Consider the following 21,979-nt stretch of genomic DNA (forward strand, 5'->3'; position numbering starts at 1 on the left):
ATCTTCAAAAAAGAGAAAGAAAAAGAAATCAATGAATAGATAAAGTAATTATCTGCCCCTATTTATTTATATTTATTTTTAGTAGAACCTAAAGTTTCATTGGGCCGAGCTGTCTTTTACATGGGCCGACGTGTCAATAAATTTGGGCTGACCCGTCTGGGCCGAGGTGTCAAACGCTCTTGGCCGAGGTGTCGTTGGGCGGAGATGTCCGTCTACCAGTGCCGAATCCAGGTGGTTTCGCTCCGATCGCTTGTTCGCGCTGAGTGGTTTCGCTCCGAATACAGAGTGGATTCGCCCGGATTGTATTAATAACCACTACAATACACACTGCTTGTTGCTTTGTTTTTAAATATGTAAATTAAATGTTTTAGAAAGTAATTTAGTTTAATTAGACAATAATTTTATACACATGCACGAACATCGCCCGAGCAGTTTAATTAGTCGGCAATTAATCCATCATCAATAAAACCGTTAAATAAATAGCTTTGATTGCGATCTAATTTGGAGAACTAAATGATGAGTATCTCAAGAATTCATTAGCGCGTTTTTTTTTTTTTGGAACCAGTATACTGAAAGAGTTTAGCAAAGAAATGGTCCGTGAATGCTGCCTCTACTGCCATAAGCTGCTGAGTACCTAAAATATAATGCATTATATGATATGATAGATTATAAAATGATTTAAATAATGCATAAAATTCCATAAGATGCCCGCATATATGCCACATGTACATGTTAAATTAATGTATTATTAAGTATTTTTTCAATCGAACTTTGAATATTTTCTATTTTGCAAACTATATAATTTTTTTTTTATATGTCCATTTGGCCAATGCATATATATTTTACATAACTAAGTAAAATCACGGATATATATCAATGAAATGACTAAAAAAGCCTTCACTACAAAAATGTTTATAAAAGGCATTAAATTAAGACAGCTCGATTATAGTCTGTCCCAAGTTATTGCTTCCATCAATTTTTGATGATTTTTAATAAAAATACACATACCTGTGAAAGAAATACAATTGAAATTGATGAAAGGGAATATATCCAAGATATCTTCATTGAACAATTATCCCTTTTCACTCATAAAATTTCACGGGAATGAAAACAATTTTCTTACGGAGATTTGTAATGGGAAATGTTTACATCTTTTCTCCATTCGGAATGCACTCGGAATACATCGCGCAATTTTTTAACATTATCATCCGGGCTTATTAATGGTTGATGCAATGCAAAATCTCTGTAGACTTTCAATTTTTGAATGTGTATTGAAACCTGAAGCGGTAGAAGGGGCGTTTCAAAACAGATAATCTGGACATTTTTCATATTAGTGGATGAACTTAGTTTGAGCACAAAGGTATTTACTATTATTGAAATATCAAGCAAAAAGTGGTGGAAGCAAAAACTCGGGACAGAGTGTAGGTGAAATCACGATAATTTTAAACTATTCCATATAACACAACGTGAGCAATTATGTGGGGTTTGCTTAGATCGATAAATACAGGTAATCCTTGATCGTTAATAATATTTATATATAATATATTGAAATGAGGCGAAACCACTCGGTGCGAAACCTCTCAGCGCGAACAAGTGATCGGAGCGAAACCACCCGTTACCCCAGTGCCCTAGAACACAGGAAGTTGATTTCAAGCGAAATATAGTTCTTAAACAAATGTTAAAACTCCTATCGTATTTCAAATATTCGTGGTTTCTAATCACTTTACAACTTAAACTTTTCAAGCTGATATTACACTCACTTTCACATTTATTGAAATAAAACACTTGATTTATCCCTTTGACTAATTGCATTATTGATGCGTAGAAAAATAGTTCCCTTTGTTTACTTCCGGAAAGCCGCCAAATCGCAGACATTCAAAGAGAAACAGCATATTCCAGCTAAAGCATTGTCAAGGTAATGTTTAATGAAATATAGTGTAATTCTGTAATTTATGTACGACATTTAAAGTACATTTTTCAAAAAAAGAAGTGCAAAGTAACAGTAATATCAGTATTGCACATTTGACGTTTTCCAAAATTATGCAACATGCATTCACACATGTGTATAATGTGTCATGTGTTTTGGCACCAACACCCTTTCATAAGTAAACATGGTAAATGGCCGCCCTGGTCCTGTCAATATTCCGTATTATTGTTGATCTATAACCATATATATATGAACATTGATACTTGCTGTGAAAAAGGATGTTTTTTGGGCTTTTAAAAATGAACTAATATGTTTTACGGTGCTACCGTTCTGGCGAGTGCAGCAAGAATTACACATACCTTGCATCATTGTCAACTTAGTTTTATTTAGATATCAACGAACGTCAAAGAATTTTTGAGAGAGTAATGCTCTACAATAAGTATGCCAAAGGTATTAATTTTAATGGTTATGATACATACAGCGCAACCCCCTTCCCAGAGAGAGAGAGGGAGAGAGAGAGAGAGAGAGAGAGAGAGAGAGAGAGAGCCCGGTACCTGTTTGTAGGTGTGTAATTTCCCACTTTTAAATTTAATGGTCTGACTATATTCAATATCTACATAATTTCTTTAACTGTTTATTTTTTCATTTTATTCCTTTTTATTTAGTTCAAAATGTCCTATTGTTTATTTCCTCCCTACTCATGCAAACACAATTAGCTTAAAAATGGATCGATATGACAGTAAAGTATGGCTCTTGCTAATATATATACATAAAATCTCTATATTAAAAATAATTAAAAACAAATCATATGTCAATGAGGCAGGCATCGCAGTCTAAACTGAAATAGCTAGTACACGCATTACAGATGTTTGATCCACCTCTAAATTTATCGCGGGAAATCTAGCGCGAGTGCACTGTGATGTCATCCATGACTTTGTTCGTCTTTGTTTACGTTTCTCGACTCAATACGGAGGTATGGAAGCATGTAAATAATCTTTTGAGTCTCGCCAAAGCATATGCGGTACTCAAAATGTGTCTTCAAACTTTAAGTCACTGTAAATTACGAATTAAAAGTCGGCCATTTTTGGCATAGCACCACGGGTGAAAACATTAGAGAGCATTATGGGACGCAGACAAAAAAATTTGTTTGATGAACTGTAGGTTTAGCTCGTTCTTTTTCCCGCGCACACTGGTTCTTAGAGCTCGCTTCGCTCGCTATAAACATGTATGATAAAAACTTTCTAATTTCCGATAGAATATAGTTGTGAGAGTTGAAACACAGTTGCAAGAATTAATAGATTTTAATTGCATCTAAGAGATAATTACATCCTGTTTCAGACAATGACAGGCAGAGTAATCATCATCACGGGGGCCAACTCAGGGATCGGGTTTGATGCAGCCAAAAAACTGTGTGAGGCGGGGAATGACGTCATTTTGGCCTGTAGAGATGAAGTCAAAGGGAAAGCAGCAGTTGAGAATATTCTCAAGGAAAATCCTAATGCCCTCACAACATATCTTCAGGTAGTTTAAATGTTTTAGTACATACACTTGAATGTGGTTATTTGTGACATGTGTTGGTAATATTTACCTCAGTTATTTTATCTTGAAGTTGTCCCCCATCCCGATACAGTTGTCTGATCTGTATTGTGGCACAATTTGTTGTTGTTGTCCATCACTCTTGTCTTTACTTGGCCTTATTCAATGTTTTTACAGTTGTTTGGTCTTAAGTCCTTTTGGGCCATGTCTTTACTGATGTGATGAAGTTCACCTGCCTTCTCTGTCTTTATCTTGGTCTGTATTGTGGCACAAGTTTTTTGTTGTCCATTTTTCCTGTCTGTCTTAACTTGACTTTATTCTATGTTTTGACAATTGTCCTTTGGATTTTTGTGGTCATGCCTTACTAATGAAGTTCTTCTGTCTTCTCTCAGTCTTAATCTCTTAATCTTTGTACCGGTATATTGATGCTATTGAGAGGAGGTGGGAGATCATTGCATTCTTTTTGTCATCTTTTGGGTATGAAAATTGCTATGCTCTTATTGCAAAGTAAATTCATCCTGAATTTTGTGGTTGTAACATGTTGTGCAGGAGACAATACCTCTGATATTTTCAAAATATTCCCAACTTTGGAGAGCCATACCTATCTTCATTATTTAGTTCATTTTCAATGTTTATAGTGGGGAAACTGCAGTTACATGTTGAATAGAATTCTTTGTTAGTAATGATATCTCAGAATAATATTTTATAAAGAGAAGATATTCATATTCACATTCAGGGACATTGACATACAGATGAGCTCATGAATCATAATATGATCTAACTTTTGTGGTACATGTACCGCACTTGTTAGTGATGCTAGTAGTATGTGGCCATTTTATTGGGAGAGACTTTCTCTACCTCCAAAAAAAAGAATTTTTTTTTATTTTATCAAGCTGCGATGTTGAAATAAAAATTACTATATTCAACAAAATGCAAATTAAAAAAAGAAAGAATTGTCATATGGAAGATGAAATATCAAAGCATTAATTGACCATCCATGCACCCAAAAAATGCAGAATCTTACAGTGAATTTTAAACTTTTAATAGGTAGATTGGTAATTGGTTTGATGTTTTCATTGATAGTTAGACCTGGCTGATATGGCATCCATCAGGAAGTTCGTGGAGGACTTTCACGCCTTGGGGAAGAAACTGAATGTCCTGGTCAACAATGCGGGGCTGTTCCTAAAGGGCGATGACCGGGTCAGACAGTTCACCAAGGACAACTTTGAGCTGACCATGGGGACCAATCACCTAGGTATGTCATTGACCCAGACAGTTAGATATACCCTTGACTCTGGGGATCAATTTGTCTTTGACCCTTGACCATAGGCACCAATCACCTTGGAATGTCATTCACCCCATACACTTAAATATACCCTGACCTTGGGGATCAATTTGTCCTTGACCTTTGACCATGAGGATCAATCACCTAGGTATGACCCTGACCCCTCACCATGGGGACCAATCCCTCAGATATACCCCTGACCCTAGGGACCAATCACCTAGGTGAGATCAGAAGGTTGGCCGGGAAATATTGGTGTTGGGATTTACCAGTGGTAAACATGGTAAATACTGGTACATCTATTATATTCCTGTCCTGGTAAATATTACTGATTTTCACTTAACTGAGAATTAATGGAAATCCAAAAGTAAATTCTTCATTTGTTTGATTTTTTCAATGAAAACGTGTAACCATTTAGCCTAGCTGTAACCTTGATGAGAAACAATCGCTGGTATGACAAATTTGTTATGGATAACATTGACCTATATATTATATTGCACAATCGTTATTGGAATGCCAAGTGATGGAATGAACTTTGTTACCTAATAATGGAATGCAATTTTTTTCGTTAACCAAGTTATAGTATGCATGGCTTACGTGCAATATTAAAATGTCACAGAGAAACACACATTAGATACATAAGTACTTCCAAGGTCATATTAAAACATGCAATACATAACTAATTGTACAGCACCTGTGACCATGCAGAGCTATCAAACACAGACACAGGTTTGCTGAATATGACTAATGATGACAACTTGTTTACAACTTGATTTGGATTTTACTGTGCCTGCATCCTGCACCTGGAAAATACCAGTATTTCCCACCATCCTGTTAATTATGAGTATTTTCTGCTTTTTTGCTAACCCTGTATGCCCCTGACCCTTGTGACCAAGCATTTAAGTTTGTCCCTGACCCCAGGGATCAATCAACTAGGTATGTTTCTGACCCTTGAATATGGTGACCAATGACTTAGGAATGTCTGTCCCTTACCCTGGGGACCAATCAGTTAGGTTTGCCCTTGACCCCTGACATTGGGAACCAATCACCTAAGTATGTCCTTCACCCATTACCCCTAACTCTGGGGTCTAGTCTTTAGGTATGACCTTGACCTTGGGGACTAATGAATTCGGTTTATTTCAGACCCATTTTCTGTTACTTTAGTAATGTATATATTTAGTAAGACATGATCTTGTGTTTTTGACAGGCCCGTTCCTTTTAACGCATCTTCTCCTGGAAGACTTGAAGAAAACTGGGAAAGAGACTGGAGACAGTCGGATCGTGATGGTGTCTTCCTCACTACATGATGTCAATGAGAGGATGAACAGAGGCTGTAAGTCTGTTAATGGTGTCTTCCTCATTAAACGATGTCAATGAGAGGATGAACAGAGGCTGTAAGTTTGTTAATGGTGTCTTCCTCTCTACATGATGTCAATGAGAGGATGGACAGAGGCTGTAAGTCTGTTAATGGTGTCTTCCTCTCTACATGATGTCAATGAGAGGATGAACAGAGGCTGTAAGTTTGTTAATGGTGTCTTCCTCTCTACATGATGTCAATGAGAGGATGAACAGAGGCTGTAAGTCTGTTAATGGTGTCTTCCTCTCTACATGATGTCAATGAGAGGATGAACAGTGGCTGTAAGTTTGTTAATGGTGTCTTCCTCTCTACATGATGTCAATGAGAGGATGAACAGAGGCTGTAAGTTTGTTAATGGGGATCCTGATGTACAGTTGTACATATTACACAGCCCGGAGCAAGATAGTTCGAATATATACTGATGTTGTACATACATGTATATATTGCCAGATGTAAGGTTTTTACATTAATAACATGAACATTAATATTTAACAGGTAGTAGATTTATATTTCTTTTAAACAGCATCTGTCCTAGACCTGGATAATTTCTTCTTGGACAAAGAAGGGACATACAGTGGACAGCAGGCCTATAAGAACTCAAAGGTTGCCATGGTGATGAGTACCTACTCCCTGGCCCAGCAGCTTGAGGGGACCGGGGTGTCGGTCACCTGTATGAACCCAGGTAAGGTCAGGTCAAGGTTTAAGAACAGACCAATACTTCAATTCTAATACATGTATTAAATTTGTAAATAGTAATTTTTTTTTTTTGCTCCATGTACAGTGTATGTTAAGTAGAAATTTTTATTAATCATTAGTATTATGAATTTTCATAATGGATTGGACTGTTTTAGTTGTTGATGTTTGTCAAATATTTGCAATTATTTGAACTCAGTTCAAGCTCAAAGAACAGACCAATACTTTAAAATAAGGTGGCTCAATTTTTACAATTATTTTGTGACTACCATTTACCATAAATAAACAATACATTATTTAATATTCATTTTACATGGAAGCAAATCAACAAAATCTTATCCAATTAAAAAAACTGACAATCTAAGAAAACAGACCCACACTAAATAAAATAACTCCACCAGTCCACAGTGCTGCTCAACTCCGTTATTTTGCAATTCGGCAAAGAATAATGCCAGTGACATTGAAAAATTGTGTTTCAACTTTACCATCCAACAATGCAAATGGTGTGTATAACAGAGACAAATTTTTGTTGCAGGTTTCATTCCTACCACGGATTTGTCTAGACACGCATCATCGGTCGCACGATTCATGTTGCGTTATCTGATGGCCCCGATGTTTAAATTGGCAAAAATTACTCGAACAGTGGACCATGGAAGTAAAATGATCGTAGATCTGAGCATCAGTGAAAAATACAAAGGTATTTAACAGCAAGCCATAAACTCTCAAAGTAGAAATATGGAGAAAAATATTTTGTAATGGGGTTACAATGACTTTTTGTTGTTCAAGCAATATTATGAAAAGATTTCTCTATCAACGTATTTATTTGTCAGCTGACTGTTTATATAAAAACTTGACTTTTATCTGGGAAAGATCAAAATACATCAACTAGTAAATTCATAGTTTCAATGATTTAAAAATTTCGTGCCGTTAATGTTATCAAAGGAGAAAGAAATTCAAGACATATGCAATAAACATATATGTAAACTATAGTCTGTCCCAAGATATATATGCAACACATTTGGACGATTTTTAATAAAAATACACTTACCTGTGAAAGAAGTGCAATTGAAATAGTTGAAAGGGATATTTTCCAAGATAAATTCATTGACACATTATCATCTTTCACTCGGAAAAATTCAAAGGAACGAAAACAGATTCCTTACGGAGATTTATAATGGGGAATGTTTACATTTTTTCTCCATTCGGAATACACTCGGAATACATCGCGCAATTTTTCAACGTTATCATCCGGGCTTGCTGCAATACAAAATCTCCGTAGACATCTCATTTTTTAGCATTGTATTGAAACCTGATAAGCTAACAGGGGCATTTCGACTGAGAAATCTTGGAAATTTTTCATACTTTTGAATGAACATCGTTTGAATCCTGAGGTATTTGTAAATATCAAGCAATTAAGCCAAATGTGAATCCAAAATATCTTGGGACAGAGTATAGGCAAAACAAAGCATTGGAATTGTAACCAGACTCAGTAGAATTTCTTCTGTTAATGTTATCAAAAGTGGAAGATAGTCAAGACTTGTTAATACACATGTAGAATAATCTACCTGTAATTAAAATTTTATGCAAGATTTTGTAATGGGATTGAATCAGTAAACATATCAATTTTGGTTTTTCCCATAGGTGTTTCTGGAAAATATTTTGACGACTTTGAGGAAAAAGAATCTTCTGAGGAATCTCGCGACGAGGATCTCCAGAAGAGGCTGTATGAGTTGTCTGCCCGTTATTGTTGTCTGGACGGGTACGAGGCTCTGACTGCCCCCGCTCCTCCACCCCCAGAGGAAAAACCCGTCAAGTCACCCAAAGCCAAGACACCAAAGAAAAAGAGCAAGGAAGAGAAAGAGGAAAAAGAGGCAAAGGAAACAACAGAGAACGATCAGGGTCAGGGCAAAGGTAGGAGGGATCGTTACTAATGGATGTTGGGCCAAACAGTTTGAGTATTGGTTCTTGGATCTGGCTACATTAAGTCAAATGGTGACGCAGTATATGTATTGCCATAATCAAAAGGGGATAACTCATTTTTTAACTGGGTTTTCCAACGGAAAAATCCGGTTATTAAAATCGTGAAAATGGCGGAAGGGCGGATGGGCGGGAGAGCGGCTGCCAAAAGGGTACCCTTATTGTACGGATAACTCCTCCTACAGTTCTCAAGATAGAAAGTTGTTCTTTTGCAGATCAATTGTACATATATCAGAGGTATTCATATTGCTAGGATTTTGATTTCTGATAATTTATCGAAAAAATACCAGCTTTTGAACTTAGTCATATTTTGGCAAAATATTACATATAGGGTACCCTCATTGTACGGATAACTCCTCCTACAATTCTCAAGATAAGAAGTTGTTCTTTTGCAGATCAATTGTACATATATCAGAGGTGTGCATATTGCTAGGATTTTGATTTCTAATAATTTATCAAAAAAGTACCAGCTTTTGAACTTAGTCATTTTTTGGCAAAATATTGCATATAGGGTACCCTCATTGTACGGATAACTATTCCTTCAGTTCTCAAGATAGGAAGTTGTTCTTTTGCAGATCAATTGTGCATATATTAGAGGTGTGCATATTGTTAGAATTTTGGTTTCCGATAATTTATCAAAAAAGAACCAGCTTTTGAACTTAGTCATTATTTGCAAAATATTGCATATAGGGTACCCTTATTGTACGGATAACTCCTCCTACAGTTCTCAAGATAGGAAGTTTTTCTTTTGCAGATTAATTATATCAGAGGTGTGCATATTGCTAGGATTTTGATTTCTGATTGTTTATATGAAAAAATACTAGCTTTTGAACTTAGTCATTTTTTGGCAAAATGTTGCAAATATGGTACTCCATTTCACTGGATACGGGTTGACATAGATTATGGATACAGTTCACATAAAAGAAAACCCGGTTTGCTGTCACATTGACAGCTTTTCACTTGTTTTATTTTAAGTAAAAATTTTAAAATTTGACTTTAATATTGTCCATTTTGAATCAGAAAATTGAATTAAAATACCTGCCCGCTATATTACTTTTTGAAATTTTGGCCCTAGAATCTTTAAAATCTTAATGTAGAGCATTAAGGTATAAGGGTATGGGAATAGCTTGTCTTATCAATCCAAAAGGACAAATTCATAAATGTTCTTGATATCTTTATGTCAATTACAAAATCCATAGTATTAACCTACCTATGCTTGGTTGGTTATAAAAGAAAGTCTTGTAGTTAACACATGAATATTTTAGCAAGACTTGAGAATCATTTACTGTATATAGTAATATTCACAAATATATAGAATTGTAGAAATGTGAGACGAAAAGCATTAAGACATGTAAATGAGAATTAGTATTATTGACCTTGGGTTGTCATTTTTTCAGGTGGCCCAGATGTAGAGGGCATTAAGTTTGTTGATGAGGAGGACAAGCCTGAGGAGGAGAAACCTGAGGACAGAGACGGGGAACCAGCCAAAGTCACGGTGACCGTGGAGGACACTTCTAAAGGAGAGGACACTGGGAACCAGGGAAATGATGGAGAGAAAAAGAATGAAGGAAAGACAGAAGAAATAATGGAGAAAGGAAAGGCTATAGAACAGGAGGAGACAAAAGTAGAAGTCGCCGCACAGTGAAGATGACGACGTTTCTCATTACAGTACCATTCACAACCTCAGATACTAACGTCTTGTAATCGTGTTTATGAGTTTAAAGCTGTATGTTGAATTGTATGATGTTTTCTGTAGGTTAAAATGAAAACTTTACTTTTACATATAACATTTTGTATCCTTTATATTTTTTTTCTGAAGGTAATATTTTCAGATGACATTTTTGGTGTTTAATATTTTTTTTCATAACTTGAAATCCAGAAAAAACATGAAGTATGTTTTAGCTGACTGGTAAAGAATCTTCCATTATAAAATGTGTTTGAGAAACTTACTGCTGAGGCAGGCTTGTAATAAAGCTATCGGTATGTAAATTTGATCTGCTGTCAAAATCATACCCTCACAGATGTTTGTTTTTATAAATCATTGGCATTACTGGGTGCAATTTTGTTTCATGGACATTAAGTCATTTAGTCAAACCTTGTTTGTATACACTGTATATTTATATGTCATTTGAACAAAATCTTATTATTTTAAAAAAAAAAAAATTTTTTTTGGTGTGACATTATTTTATACAATAGGATATTTCAGTATTGTATGTTGTACTGTATATTTGAGCTACATAATCTTGCATAATTTAATCAAATGAATTTATTTTATACACATATTTTGTCTAATACTAGTCTAGTATATGAGATACCTTTACCAAACCGGCTATTTAAATGTCTTGTTCAGTGTTTAAGTCAAAACTGTGCCTTCCAATCATGATTGTAGACTGAGAATTGTTTTTTTATATAGATTTTGAATACAAATGATAGTTGAATCTTTTTAAAAAAAATTAAGGTAGGACTCCTCATGTACATGTTGATGTGCTTTATAAAAAGTTATAAAAGTGTATGACCTTCCAAAAGTTGTCCAGGTAACTATCCCTCCAAAGTTGTTTTTTTTTTTTTTTTTGTTTTGTGTTTTTTTTTGGAGTGGTTTTTTTTGTGCTATTTCAGTTTATCTAGTTATCTACGCATGAGTTTATACCACTATGTTTCTGACTGTGTTTATTATCATGTGACCTAATTAACCAATTTCAATGCATTTTATTGAACCCAAGGTTGTAATTTTGTTATGCCGCTCTCTTTTATACCTCTGTCTCCTGTACATTTTGACATATACCAGTAAATTTACGTTTACATTTATGTTTCTATTGGTCTGTAACCTATACACATGGTCCTCCTAATTACCTACACCAATTTTATTTACCTTATAGAAATCCTTGTTGTGACTTATTTGTAAAACAATACCATGTACTTGACAGCTTATTGTTCTTTTACATTTAATAATTACCACAAAAAAATATGATTATACACAATGCTTTTGATCATGATATAATTTTGTTGTAATTATGGCAAATAAAAGTGAATATATTATTATACTGATCTTCAAATGCTCTATTCAGTAATCATTTTATTTATATTCGTATAGAAGAAATAACATTGTTTTTACGTGTAGTGTATACACTTTGATTTCACAGAGAACGTGCACAGGCGCTTGTTTCTTTGACAAAACTTCCCCCATAGTATGATATTAACGTGTTATTGCATGTATATTATTCTATGATATTTACTTTTTCCAGTGTCTTTGCCTGTGATAACACTTTGTATGGATTTTGTACTGTGAAACCCATAACTTCAAATGACGCCAAATTGAGGTGCCAGCGGGGTTTGCTTAGTTAATGGTACAATTGCTTAAAATTATACAGATACAAGGGATAAGGAATTATTATTTGAATATTATTTAGTGATAATATCGGTTGGTGCGTGATCAGATCTATCATAAAGCCATTCTGGCTTTATTGGATTTGATCACGCCCCGACCAAAATTATCACTTCATAATACTCAGAGAATGATTCCTTATTCCTTAATTAAAGTTGAACTTATTACAGAAACAAGCGCCTATAAGAATGTGGACCAAAAACATTCTTCTTTATAGAATTATTTCATGGGGAAAATTACCTTTCAATAATAAAGTTCTGTATTGTTAAACAATACTTTTTCATTAACGTCATCAAACTTACGATCTACATTTAATCGACTAAAATTGATGTTTATAATATCATCGAACTAAAATGCAGGAATGTTTAACTTGTTGAGAACAAAGCATTTAATATCATCACTGGTATTACCCGTATCATGTAATACTCTTTCTCAGCAATGTTTTAGAAATTGCAATCAATACTCTAATATTCTGTTTTTCCTGTGAAGTCAATACCAAACGAATTCGCAGTTTCAAAGCAATTTATTCCAAACACAACGGACGCATGCATTAACTCTTGATGTACGAGTTTCAGCATATCGATCTTGAGTCAGTTGAAGATGCCGTTCTGTAGTTCTGAATACACGACAGCGCCTGTACACGTTGAGACAGTCTAGAAGCAATCATGCTTGAGGCCAATATCTGTCTCTCACCGCGTGAAAACTCGTACAAATTCCTCGACAGAAAAGAGGGTTGCTATATAATGTTTAAATCTTTCTATTATGAACTTAACTTTCCCATATGTACATGTTTGTAGAACATTACTTATGTTATACTTACACCACTATCTTACATTATTACCAGTATTCAAATGTGTAATAGAAAGTCATCTATAGATAAGTAAAGTTACAGTTACTTTCAAGGATACCATGGGCGGATCCAGGACATTTTCCCTGGGTACGAGGGTTAACAAACAGTGATAAAATCAGCCTTGATATAGTTGATGTTTAATTACATTTATACATACATATTTCACTGATCTTTCTCATAATTATACATTACTGAATCCGTTCAAGTACGATATACAGAGTGCATGTGAATATAATTACTGATTCAATACATTGGCATGATGCCTGGTAAGAATTAAGCTACTTTTTACATGAACACAATACTAATTTCAATACTTAGATCCAACAGTTCAACATTAACAAGCTTAGGAGCCACTGATTGTCAACATACATGTCTTTCTTGTATCTTGAAAATCACGCAAACTTCCGCCAGAGTTCGTTTGTACGTGCGGAGACGCAGAGGATTATGGGTAGTATGGAAAATCACGGTGGATTGGATGACGTCACGAAGCCATGTATCCGTCCAATATTTTAAACCACAATATATCATTCAATAAATCACTACTTCTGTTTTATATGGTATATATTTCACCGTCATATGAATGCTAGGCGGTATTTATATACATTGTATATAACAATCATTTCACAACCATTTGCAACATAGTCTACCATTTGTAAGTAAGATGGTACAGATCTTTGCGGCGTATTTTCTCTACGGGCAGTTGTTGTCTTACTCGATTCAAATAATTCATATCTACAAAAACAAGAGCATTCATTCAGGGTGATTTTTATAACAAGGAGAGAATTAGGAGAAAAAGCATGAAGTCATTTTGTTTGCTGTTCATATATCCCATCTATTGATCTAAAAACACTTGAATAGAATACAATTTAGATTAAGATGTGTCTATCCACAGGGCATTACATCAGAAAAATGTACAGTTACAATAATAATACAAACAGCCATTACCATTATGTGCACGAAAACTGTGGATTATAAGTACATGTCATTTAAATGTGAACGCAAAACCCCTTCTACTTGGATTTGGTCAAAACATAAGTACCATTATCACTGACAACGCTATATTTTATGTCGACTTTTATCCCACGCACTTATCTAATACTTGATACATGTTAAATATGCGATTGATAGATCACCTATATATTTGACCTTCATTGCACGTGATTCATGGTGCACGTGATTTATATTACATTTGATTTATAATGCACGTGTGATCACAGTGTACGTGATTTATATTACATGTTATCTATTTATAAGAATTACATTATAACAATTACCTAAATCAGCGTAGATCAGCGTCTCCTTCCCGTCCGCCTGGCTTATTATCTTTCCCCTGTCAAAAAGCATGTCTATATTCAAACATATTGAAAGTACGCAAAAACGACTATGTAACAATGTCAAATTCATATAAATAGTTCTATGATGATAAGCGAATTTGAGATAACATTTGAAATATATGTGTTGGCCTGACAAACGGAGAAGTTTCAAGTATGAAATAGCTGTTATGATTTAAAAAGTTCGTAACACTGTATATATAGATATTTTCTCCGTACTGTTATTTCAGTAAAGAGGGCTAGATATTCAACGTTTGTGTATCCGTAAGATTTGCATCAATTTTTTTATTATCCTATTTTTGACTACCAACTATTATTTAGTGGAGAAAAATCCAAATATTTTAGTTTTAAAATGTGAAAAGTTTCCTTTTTCTTTTATACACAGAGTTTTCCGTTTAAAGGAATCTAATTAATACAGTCTACACAGGCGTCGGAACCGGGGGTGGCTGGAGGGGCGGGGGGGGGGGGGGGCTAAGCGCCCCTCCCCACCCACCTTTATTTGCAAAGTTATATAACCATAACGAAGAGCCCCCCCCCTTTTTTTTGCTTGTCAAGGCATAATGCCCTTTGTTTGTGAGGAGCTTACCAGGGGTCCACCACAGCGCTGTGTCCCCACGCCACGTAGTGGTGAGTCTGGTCAGCGGCCGGTGAACACGCCGCCACGTACACCTGGTTGTCTATCGCACGTGCACGGAGTAGCACGTCCCAGTGCGCAGGGCCGGTTTTCTCCTGACTGAACGCTCCAAGGTACACGTGCAATAAACACCCTTCAATTTAATAACAAATAATTAGGAGACGGGAAATTTGATGGATGACAACGTCATAAAATCGATGATATAGCTAGGGCGTTAAAACTGATATCCATTGTATCTCTTAATATTATTTTCCTTAACACTGAATTTAGAATAACTTCGTTAAATGAAATACAAATCCTATATTACTTTTTCCAATGTGATTTGGGGATATATTTCGCATCTTTGTTCATATATGTCTATTATCTGGATATATTATAGTATCCTATCGTTACCGTGCTTAATAAAGTATCCGGATATTGGGTTACCTTGTTCAGTATAGTATCTGGATACTTCCGGAAAGCGAAGATCAATGCATATTCCTACCCCGATTTTACACTCATCTGTCAAATGTACAAAAAAAACTTTTATTACACCTGCCGAACTTTTAAAATTATATAATTACATCTGTTTAATGATCAAAAGGATTTATTCAAATCTAACAATATATTGAGTATCAATTTCTTACATTTTTTTCAGCAAAAGATATATGACACAGATGACGTTTAAAAAAAAGAGTTCTAAAAATACGACACGAGTTTGTTTGCTTATGAATGGTATAAAAATACTATTGTCTTTTTCTAATTAGTTATGGACTTATTGACAATTAAAAATTGTTAATTAGTAAACGACGCTATTATATATAATGCCACTTGTACACTTACGATCATTTTTCTACTTGAATGAATATAATGTACCCGTTTCAAAAGCTAACGTGTTGTTGCCGTGCTCAAACCATTCCGATTCATGGATGGAAAAATTTTCTCCCATGTCCACGTCAAAGCTGTGCATCTGTGAATTGACTGTAATCGTCGAAATGTTGGCGTGGCGGACATTTTGGCGAATCTTATGACTATACAGATTCGCCAAATTATAAACATGCAAACATTTCAGAAGGTTGCTGTAGGTAAGTACAATAATTATTATAAATGAGTTTGATTTTTTAAAAAGCATTTAAAATTTTATTTACGAATTTTCAGCTTAAACAGCCTAAATTCAAGACTTTTACCTTGATATTTTTTCTTACTTGTAAACTCGTTAGAACATTTCCTGTTACGTAACTCGTATACATGTATATATATATGTGTATTACACTACTTATTTGCGTAGGCTTTTAACCTTGGTGCATTTCTATACTAGTTCCCCATACTAGTACTTTTACACTCTGACTGATGTCTATCCTTGTGTACTAATTCATTTTCCAGTTTAATACCTTGGTGTATTTTCCAATCAACTCCCCCATTGGATTGAATACCGCACTAGTGTTCTTCATTTTCTCACTGCCCTTGATTTCCTCTGCTATAGAACCTACATGACAAGAAAAAAAAATATTTTAATATAATATTCCATTAAAGATATATTCACTGCATTTTTAGGGTCATAGAATACGCCTTCCTCAGTAGTGATTACACCAAGAAGGCTAAAACTCGCGGTACACTTATTGTAAACCAACTTTTATTTGCATGCGAGTTTCCAGACAAGTGGTTTTTACTTTCTTTTCTTTTAATTTTTATTTTTAAACTTTTGTAAAGATAGCTAAAAACCCGTTTTTCACCGGTAAATAATGAAATAAGGTTTTCGCAAATGAAGAATGTATCATTAGGGTTTATTTTAGCAATGAAATCAATCATTTTTGCCTTTCCCGCTTAATACGTACGGTGAAGAGAGGTTGGATATAGGGTGGATGGAGAGCTAGTGGATGGAGAGTGGATTGAGAGTTAGTGGATGGAGGGTGGATGAAAAGTGGATGGACGTGGATGAAGAGTGGATTAAAGGTGGAGGAGCGATACCTGCAATGATGTGCATGCTGTGTTTCTTGGCCAGGTGAGAGATGAACTTGCTGGTTTCTCCTTCTGGTATGCTCTCCTTCTTCTGCACAAAGATCGGCGGGTGACACTCCGTGGTGAATAGCTCCTACATACAAAAGTTAAAATGACGTCAGATCCTACATACAGAAGTTAGAATGACGTCAGATCCTACATGCAAAAGTTAAAATGACGTCAGATCATACATACAAAAGTTAAAATGACGTCAGATCCTACATACAGAAGTTAGAATGACGTCAGAGAGGACAATACGATCTTAGTGGGTTTTGTAATTGGAAATCTTCAACTTAACAGTGAATATACATAAGCGTCTAGATTAAAAGATGTAATGCATCTTTTACGGAAATAGATTTTATGCAACGTAAAAAATTCTTTAAAAGAATGTATTTAATACATTTACCTAGTTTTGTATAATAGAAATGTCCCTCTGCCAAAAAAATTCGTTATACTAAGGTGTACTTTTTTTTCAAATCAATAGCTGTTGACGTTTGACGGTAAATAAAAATAATTGTTTAGCTGAAACTATGATCAAGACATTTTACCGGCAAAATGGCGAGTTTGGCGCCATTGTTAGCGGCCTCCGAGATGTATTGTTCAGCCTTCTGCAAAATGTTGGCCGTTCTCTCTCTCGCCAATAACTGCAGCAGCGCAATCCGTAGACCTATATCATGTCACAATCAAAGTACTGAAAGTACTGTATCATGTCAAAGTTCAACACATAGACCTGTATCATGCAATATACAATACTAAATGTACTGTTTCGTGTCAAAGTTTAATACATAGATCTGTATCATGCAACAATCAAAGTACTTAACGTACTTTATCATGTCAAAGTTTAATACAGTGTACTTAGACCTGTATCATGTCAAAGGTCATTAATAAGGTGGGGGGGGGATAGTAAATTAGATCGTGTAACTATGTCTCTGCTTACAAAGTATGTCGTCAGTGTCCGGGGCTATATGGTGCTCTCTATCATTGCTACCATTCGTCAATAATTTTGTAATCGTAATCAGTCGTCATCTGTCAAAGGTCATCAGCATAGGAACGGCATTGACTTAAAGATGTTCAGCAAATATATAGACATAGGGAAACAGAACCCTTTTTTTAATTGGGTATATGAAAAGAGAAATCATAATTATTATACAATTTTTTTTAATTGTCACTCACTATTTATTAGCAAAAATTAAACTGAGAACAAAAAATGAATATTACCATTTATTATGAACATTCTAATCTGCGCTGTGGTGAAGTAAGAACGGTTAAACAAATAAACCTAACATTATCTTGCACAAGATACAGACGGATCACAGAGAGATCACAGAGAGATAAACGAGTACGAGACTACGAGTTATATCTAATTGCGCAATCTCAAAGCAGGCACATTTTCTGTATGTGTAGCACTGTATTCAGATTGAAATATTTTCATTTTAGTTTATTTTATTCTAACGTGTGTAGGTAACATTATCCATGTACATCATTTTAAATCACGCTTATCGCTTTTTGGTACACATCAAACTAAAGTTTGGTTTCCGTTGTGTTAAAAAAACCCAGTAATGCTGATGAGAGCAACATGGCTGTTTATGAAATCAATAGACTATTATTCTGTATGAAATCAATAGACTATTATTCTGTATGACAGACTCCGAGAGACAAGTGACCAGTGATCAATAGAGCTGAGATTAACAATCAAAACGAGGCTGTCACAGACACAGGGAATCCCTAAAATAATATTGGAACAGTACAATCGTTAGAACGATATACAAGGCGAACAATATCAAAGTAGCTGATGTTTTTTATTATTATTATTATTATTATTTTTTTAGTTTATCTACATTATAGATAAATGCATTGTTTAATTAATTTTTATTGAATTATATTGTTAGTAATTTTTCTTCTTAACGTGCATGTGTTTCATAAATCATCTAATAAAGGAAAACATTTCATTACAAAAATTATATCATAATAAATTTGCGAATACACACTGGTTACATGTGTATTTTTTATGACAAAAAACTATTTAAAAACAACTTTATAAAATAAAAAAGTGATGAAAATTCGTTAAAATTCACGACTACCCCCCCCCCCCCCAAAAAAAATCAAAACAGGTGAACTATTATCAAGAGGTCGAAGAGTCTAGTGTAGGATGTCCCACATTCTTGTTACCTGTGCCTTGTAAATTCAACTTTTAAAAGATATGTGGGTTATTGCATGTACGGAAGCCATTTTAAGCAAAAATTGTATGGCTGTCGCAACAACCTCCTGGTTAAAAAAAAGTTTGTGATTAACAATATAAAGACACAATGGATGGAGTGGCGATTTATTAATTAATTGTATACATGTACATGTACGCGGTTGTCGAATCAAATGATATGCGGGTCTCAAATGATTCGCGTGGTGTCCAAAATCACAAAAAAACATTAATAAGATAGATAATCTGAGGAGTTCTCAAAATGTATGTATTTGACAATACATTGAAGAAAAGGATTATAATATGTGACTTCACGTGAGCCACAGATAGAGAGATATAAAAATCTTTATACAATGTAAACAAGCCCTAATCTGTAAATCTTATAATTGCAATGTGATTTTAAAAAAGGTAAAAAACCATTCGCGAAAACCGCAACACGTCAGATTAGTTGTGAAGACTGATTTTTTTTTTAATGAAAAATCGTCAATAATATACCAATTCAATTCGTTTATTCACTCAAAACATCTAAAAACAATAGAACATCAATCTGAAGAATTCCACTACATTATTCCAAAATTTTATTTTCATGGATTAATAGTTTCAATTCAAAATATACACCCTGACTTTATTAATAAGCATTCAATTGCATTTTTATGCAATTAAAGAAAAATTAAAGAATATTCTAACTTTTTTGCCAAGAACCTGGTAATGCAACCTGCTTTTCGGGGGCATTTACAGGTTTAAATGCAAAAAAGGAAGAAATATTAAATCGAAGAAAATTATCTAAAACGTGTGTCCTTACATCTAAAAAAGTTTATTACTTTTTCACTCTATAAAAATATCCAAGTGCATTAGACCTTACCTGTAATACATGTATATTAGAGAGTCCAAGTACAGGTATATTGATAAGTTCAAGGACATGCATACAATGTATTAAGAGGTCATGTTTTTAAATTCATTTTATATATTCACGTGATGTTTGAGTAATACATGTACATGCGAATTTTCTCAATTTGATCAGGTGCACGTATAAAAATAGCCCAGTTTATTTCTGATGGCGGCAAAATGATTGTCATTGTAGTGGTCATCAAATAAAAGAAATAAAATCTGACACCAACCGGGTCCCAAAGGTCACGGTGTCTATTTAAAAGGTCTCCGCCGCTGTCATAAAGCTACTTATATCTCTTATCAAGTTAAACACATACAGAGAATTTCAACAGTTCGAGTGCATTTCACAAAAGCACTAAATGTACATAACTTCACCCATGTACTACTTTGTTTTTAAGATAAAAATATGATCTAGGGTAATGTGTTTGGTTACTTACGACTTGCCATTGTAATCGTCAAAAATCACAGTATATCCCCACCAGCGTGTAGATCTATATATACCAACAATCAACAGCTAGCAGCAATGTATACCGACTAGACCATTAGCATCCCATTGAACCCGCAACAATCGTTTCCCAGGATATGCTTAACACTGCACAATCGACGTTTTAGAGGACGTGATATTTTCTCTCGGAATCAAGTATGTGTTTGCAGGCTGATCTGGCACAATGACCTAATGTGAACCAGGGGGCGGATCTCGGCTTTACCTGTGATGCCTTGTCAATCAGAATGAGGTTAAGTTCAGGCACGTAGCATGTTTTTGAAAGGGGGGGGGAGCGGGAGGGGCCAGACTCATCCAAAAAATCTTGACAAGCAAAAAAAAAAAAAACCGGAAATTTTAAGTTTCCCAAAATCTTCAAAATCCTAATCCGTGTGTGTGTGTGTGTGTGGGGGGGGGGGGGGGGGGGGGGCTGGCGTACTATATAACTTCAATTTCGCTCCTCATTTCCTTATTTACATATCAATTTTTTACATACTCCCATAAAAGGGGGGGGCCAACTCCATGATAATTCCCCCTGATGCTACGTGCCTGAAGTTTGAGGTCATGCACACATAACTTTTTTGACCGCTAGGAATACAGATACACTGACCCGAGACTCAGGGAATTTCTTAATTTTGAGCAAGGAAAATTATGTTTAACTGCATGACGAAAATTTTGAACTCTGTAGATTGGATCTGAAATAATAGAATTAACCGATTGACATATGTCAAATTTGCTCAATAAGGTCAAGATCTAATTAATTGAAGGTGCCTACATGTTTATAGAATTTAAGATATAATTATTTCAATGATGCTTCATAACAATACATGCTTCGTTTGATATAAGGTGTATCGGTGATTATTTTTTTTTTGTAAACACAATGAAAAATCATGTAAATAAACTGTCAATGGAGATACTACAATAGGAATCAACCCCACCCCTTATTTTTTGGAATTGTGAATTTTTGTGACAATTTATGTTTTGAAACATCAAATACATGTAATAACTCATTTCTTTTAAATTTGTTTATTACCATTAACAAAATTAAAATTAGAATACATAATTAGATTATATTAAACATTTACTAATATTAATTTGTACATACATGTATACATTAAATTAAAATTCCTCCAACGTATGTACATTTGATTAAGAAATTCTATACAATATCCTAACAGGTCATGATCAAGTTATGTAATCGATCATACTAAGAGAATTGAAAAATCTGTACATATCTATTGAGTATATAAACGATTCAAACAATCAACTTGACAAACTAAGAACAAACTTTGTTAGCAGAGACACAGTTAAACAATCTGATTTACTTTTCGTTATTATTACATTTTTTGTTTGAAACAGGTCTACGTAATTAAACTTTGACATGATACAGTACTTTATGTTCTGTGATTATTGTATAATACAGTTCTGTGTATTAAACTTTGACATGATACAGTACTTTTAAAACTGTGA

At 34.5% G+C, this 21,979-nt stretch overlaps 2 protein-coding genes across 2 annotated transcripts; one reads left to right on the forward strand and one right to left on the reverse strand.

The window, feature by feature from the left end:
- The first annotated feature begins 1,741 nt into the window (after positions 1-1,741).
- On the forward strand, positions 1,742-11,811 carry LOC128163754 (retinol dehydrogenase 12-like). The gene is made up of 8 exons (XM_052827406.1): positions 1,742-1,915; positions 3,266-3,448; positions 4,547-4,718; positions 5,953-6,078; positions 6,626-6,784; positions 7,331-7,492; positions 8,437-8,706; positions 10,170-11,811. The coding sequence occupies exons 2-8, from the start codon at positions 3,269-3,271 to the stop codon at positions 10,415-10,417; spliced, it is 1,317 nt and encodes a 438-aa protein (XP_052683366.1). The 5' UTR covers positions 1,742-1,915; positions 3,266-3,268; the 3' UTR covers positions 10,418-11,811.
- Positions 11,812-13,125: 1,314 nt separating this feature from the next.
- On the reverse strand, positions 13,126-20,710 carry LOC128164370 (omega-amidase NIT2-like). Its single transcript, XM_052828165.1, has 9 exons — positions 20,466-20,710; positions 17,495-17,613; positions 16,917-17,040; positions 16,340-16,434; positions 15,825-15,918; positions 15,396-15,470; positions 14,922-15,102; positions 14,279-14,334; positions 13,126-13,736 (listed from the first exon to the last, which is right to left on the reverse strand). The coding sequence occupies exons 1-9, from the start codon at positions 20,473-20,475 to the stop codon at positions 13,648-13,650; spliced, it is 843 nt and encodes a 280-aa protein (XP_052684125.1). The 5' UTR covers positions 20,476-20,710; the 3' UTR covers positions 13,126-13,647.
- Positions 20,711-21,979: the final 1,269 nt, after the last annotated feature.

The sequence above is a fragment of the Crassostrea angulata genome, chromosome 9, assembly GCF_025612915.1.
Source record: "Crassostrea angulata isolate pt1a10 chromosome 9, ASM2561291v2, whole genome shotgun sequence".
NCBI classification, from domain to species: domain Eukaryota; kingdom Metazoa; phylum Mollusca; class Bivalvia; order Ostreida; family Ostreidae; genus Magallana; species Magallana angulata.

Coding starts and splice junctions, on each gene's coding strand:
- LOC128163754 (XM_052827406.1), top strand. CDS start 3,269: ATGACAGGCAGAGTAATCATCATCACGGGGGCCAACTCAGGGATCGGG. Junction 3,449..4,546: donor CCCTCACAACATATCTTCAG/GTAGTTTAAATG, acceptor TTTCATTGATAG/TTAGACCTGGCTGATATGGC. Junction 8,707..10,169: donor CGATCAGGGTCAGGGCAAAG/GTAGGAGGGATC, acceptor TCATTTTTTCAG/GTGGCCCAGATGTAGAGGGC.
- LOC128164370 (XM_052828165.1), bottom strand. Junction 16,435..16,916: donor CAGCATGCACATCATTGCAG/GTATCGCTCCTC, acceptor CTTGTCATGTAG/GTTCTATAGCAGAGGAAATC. Junction 15,919..16,339: donor TGATTGGAAAATACACCAAG/GTATTAAACTGG, acceptor GTCAATTCACAG/ATGCACAGCTTTGACGTGGA.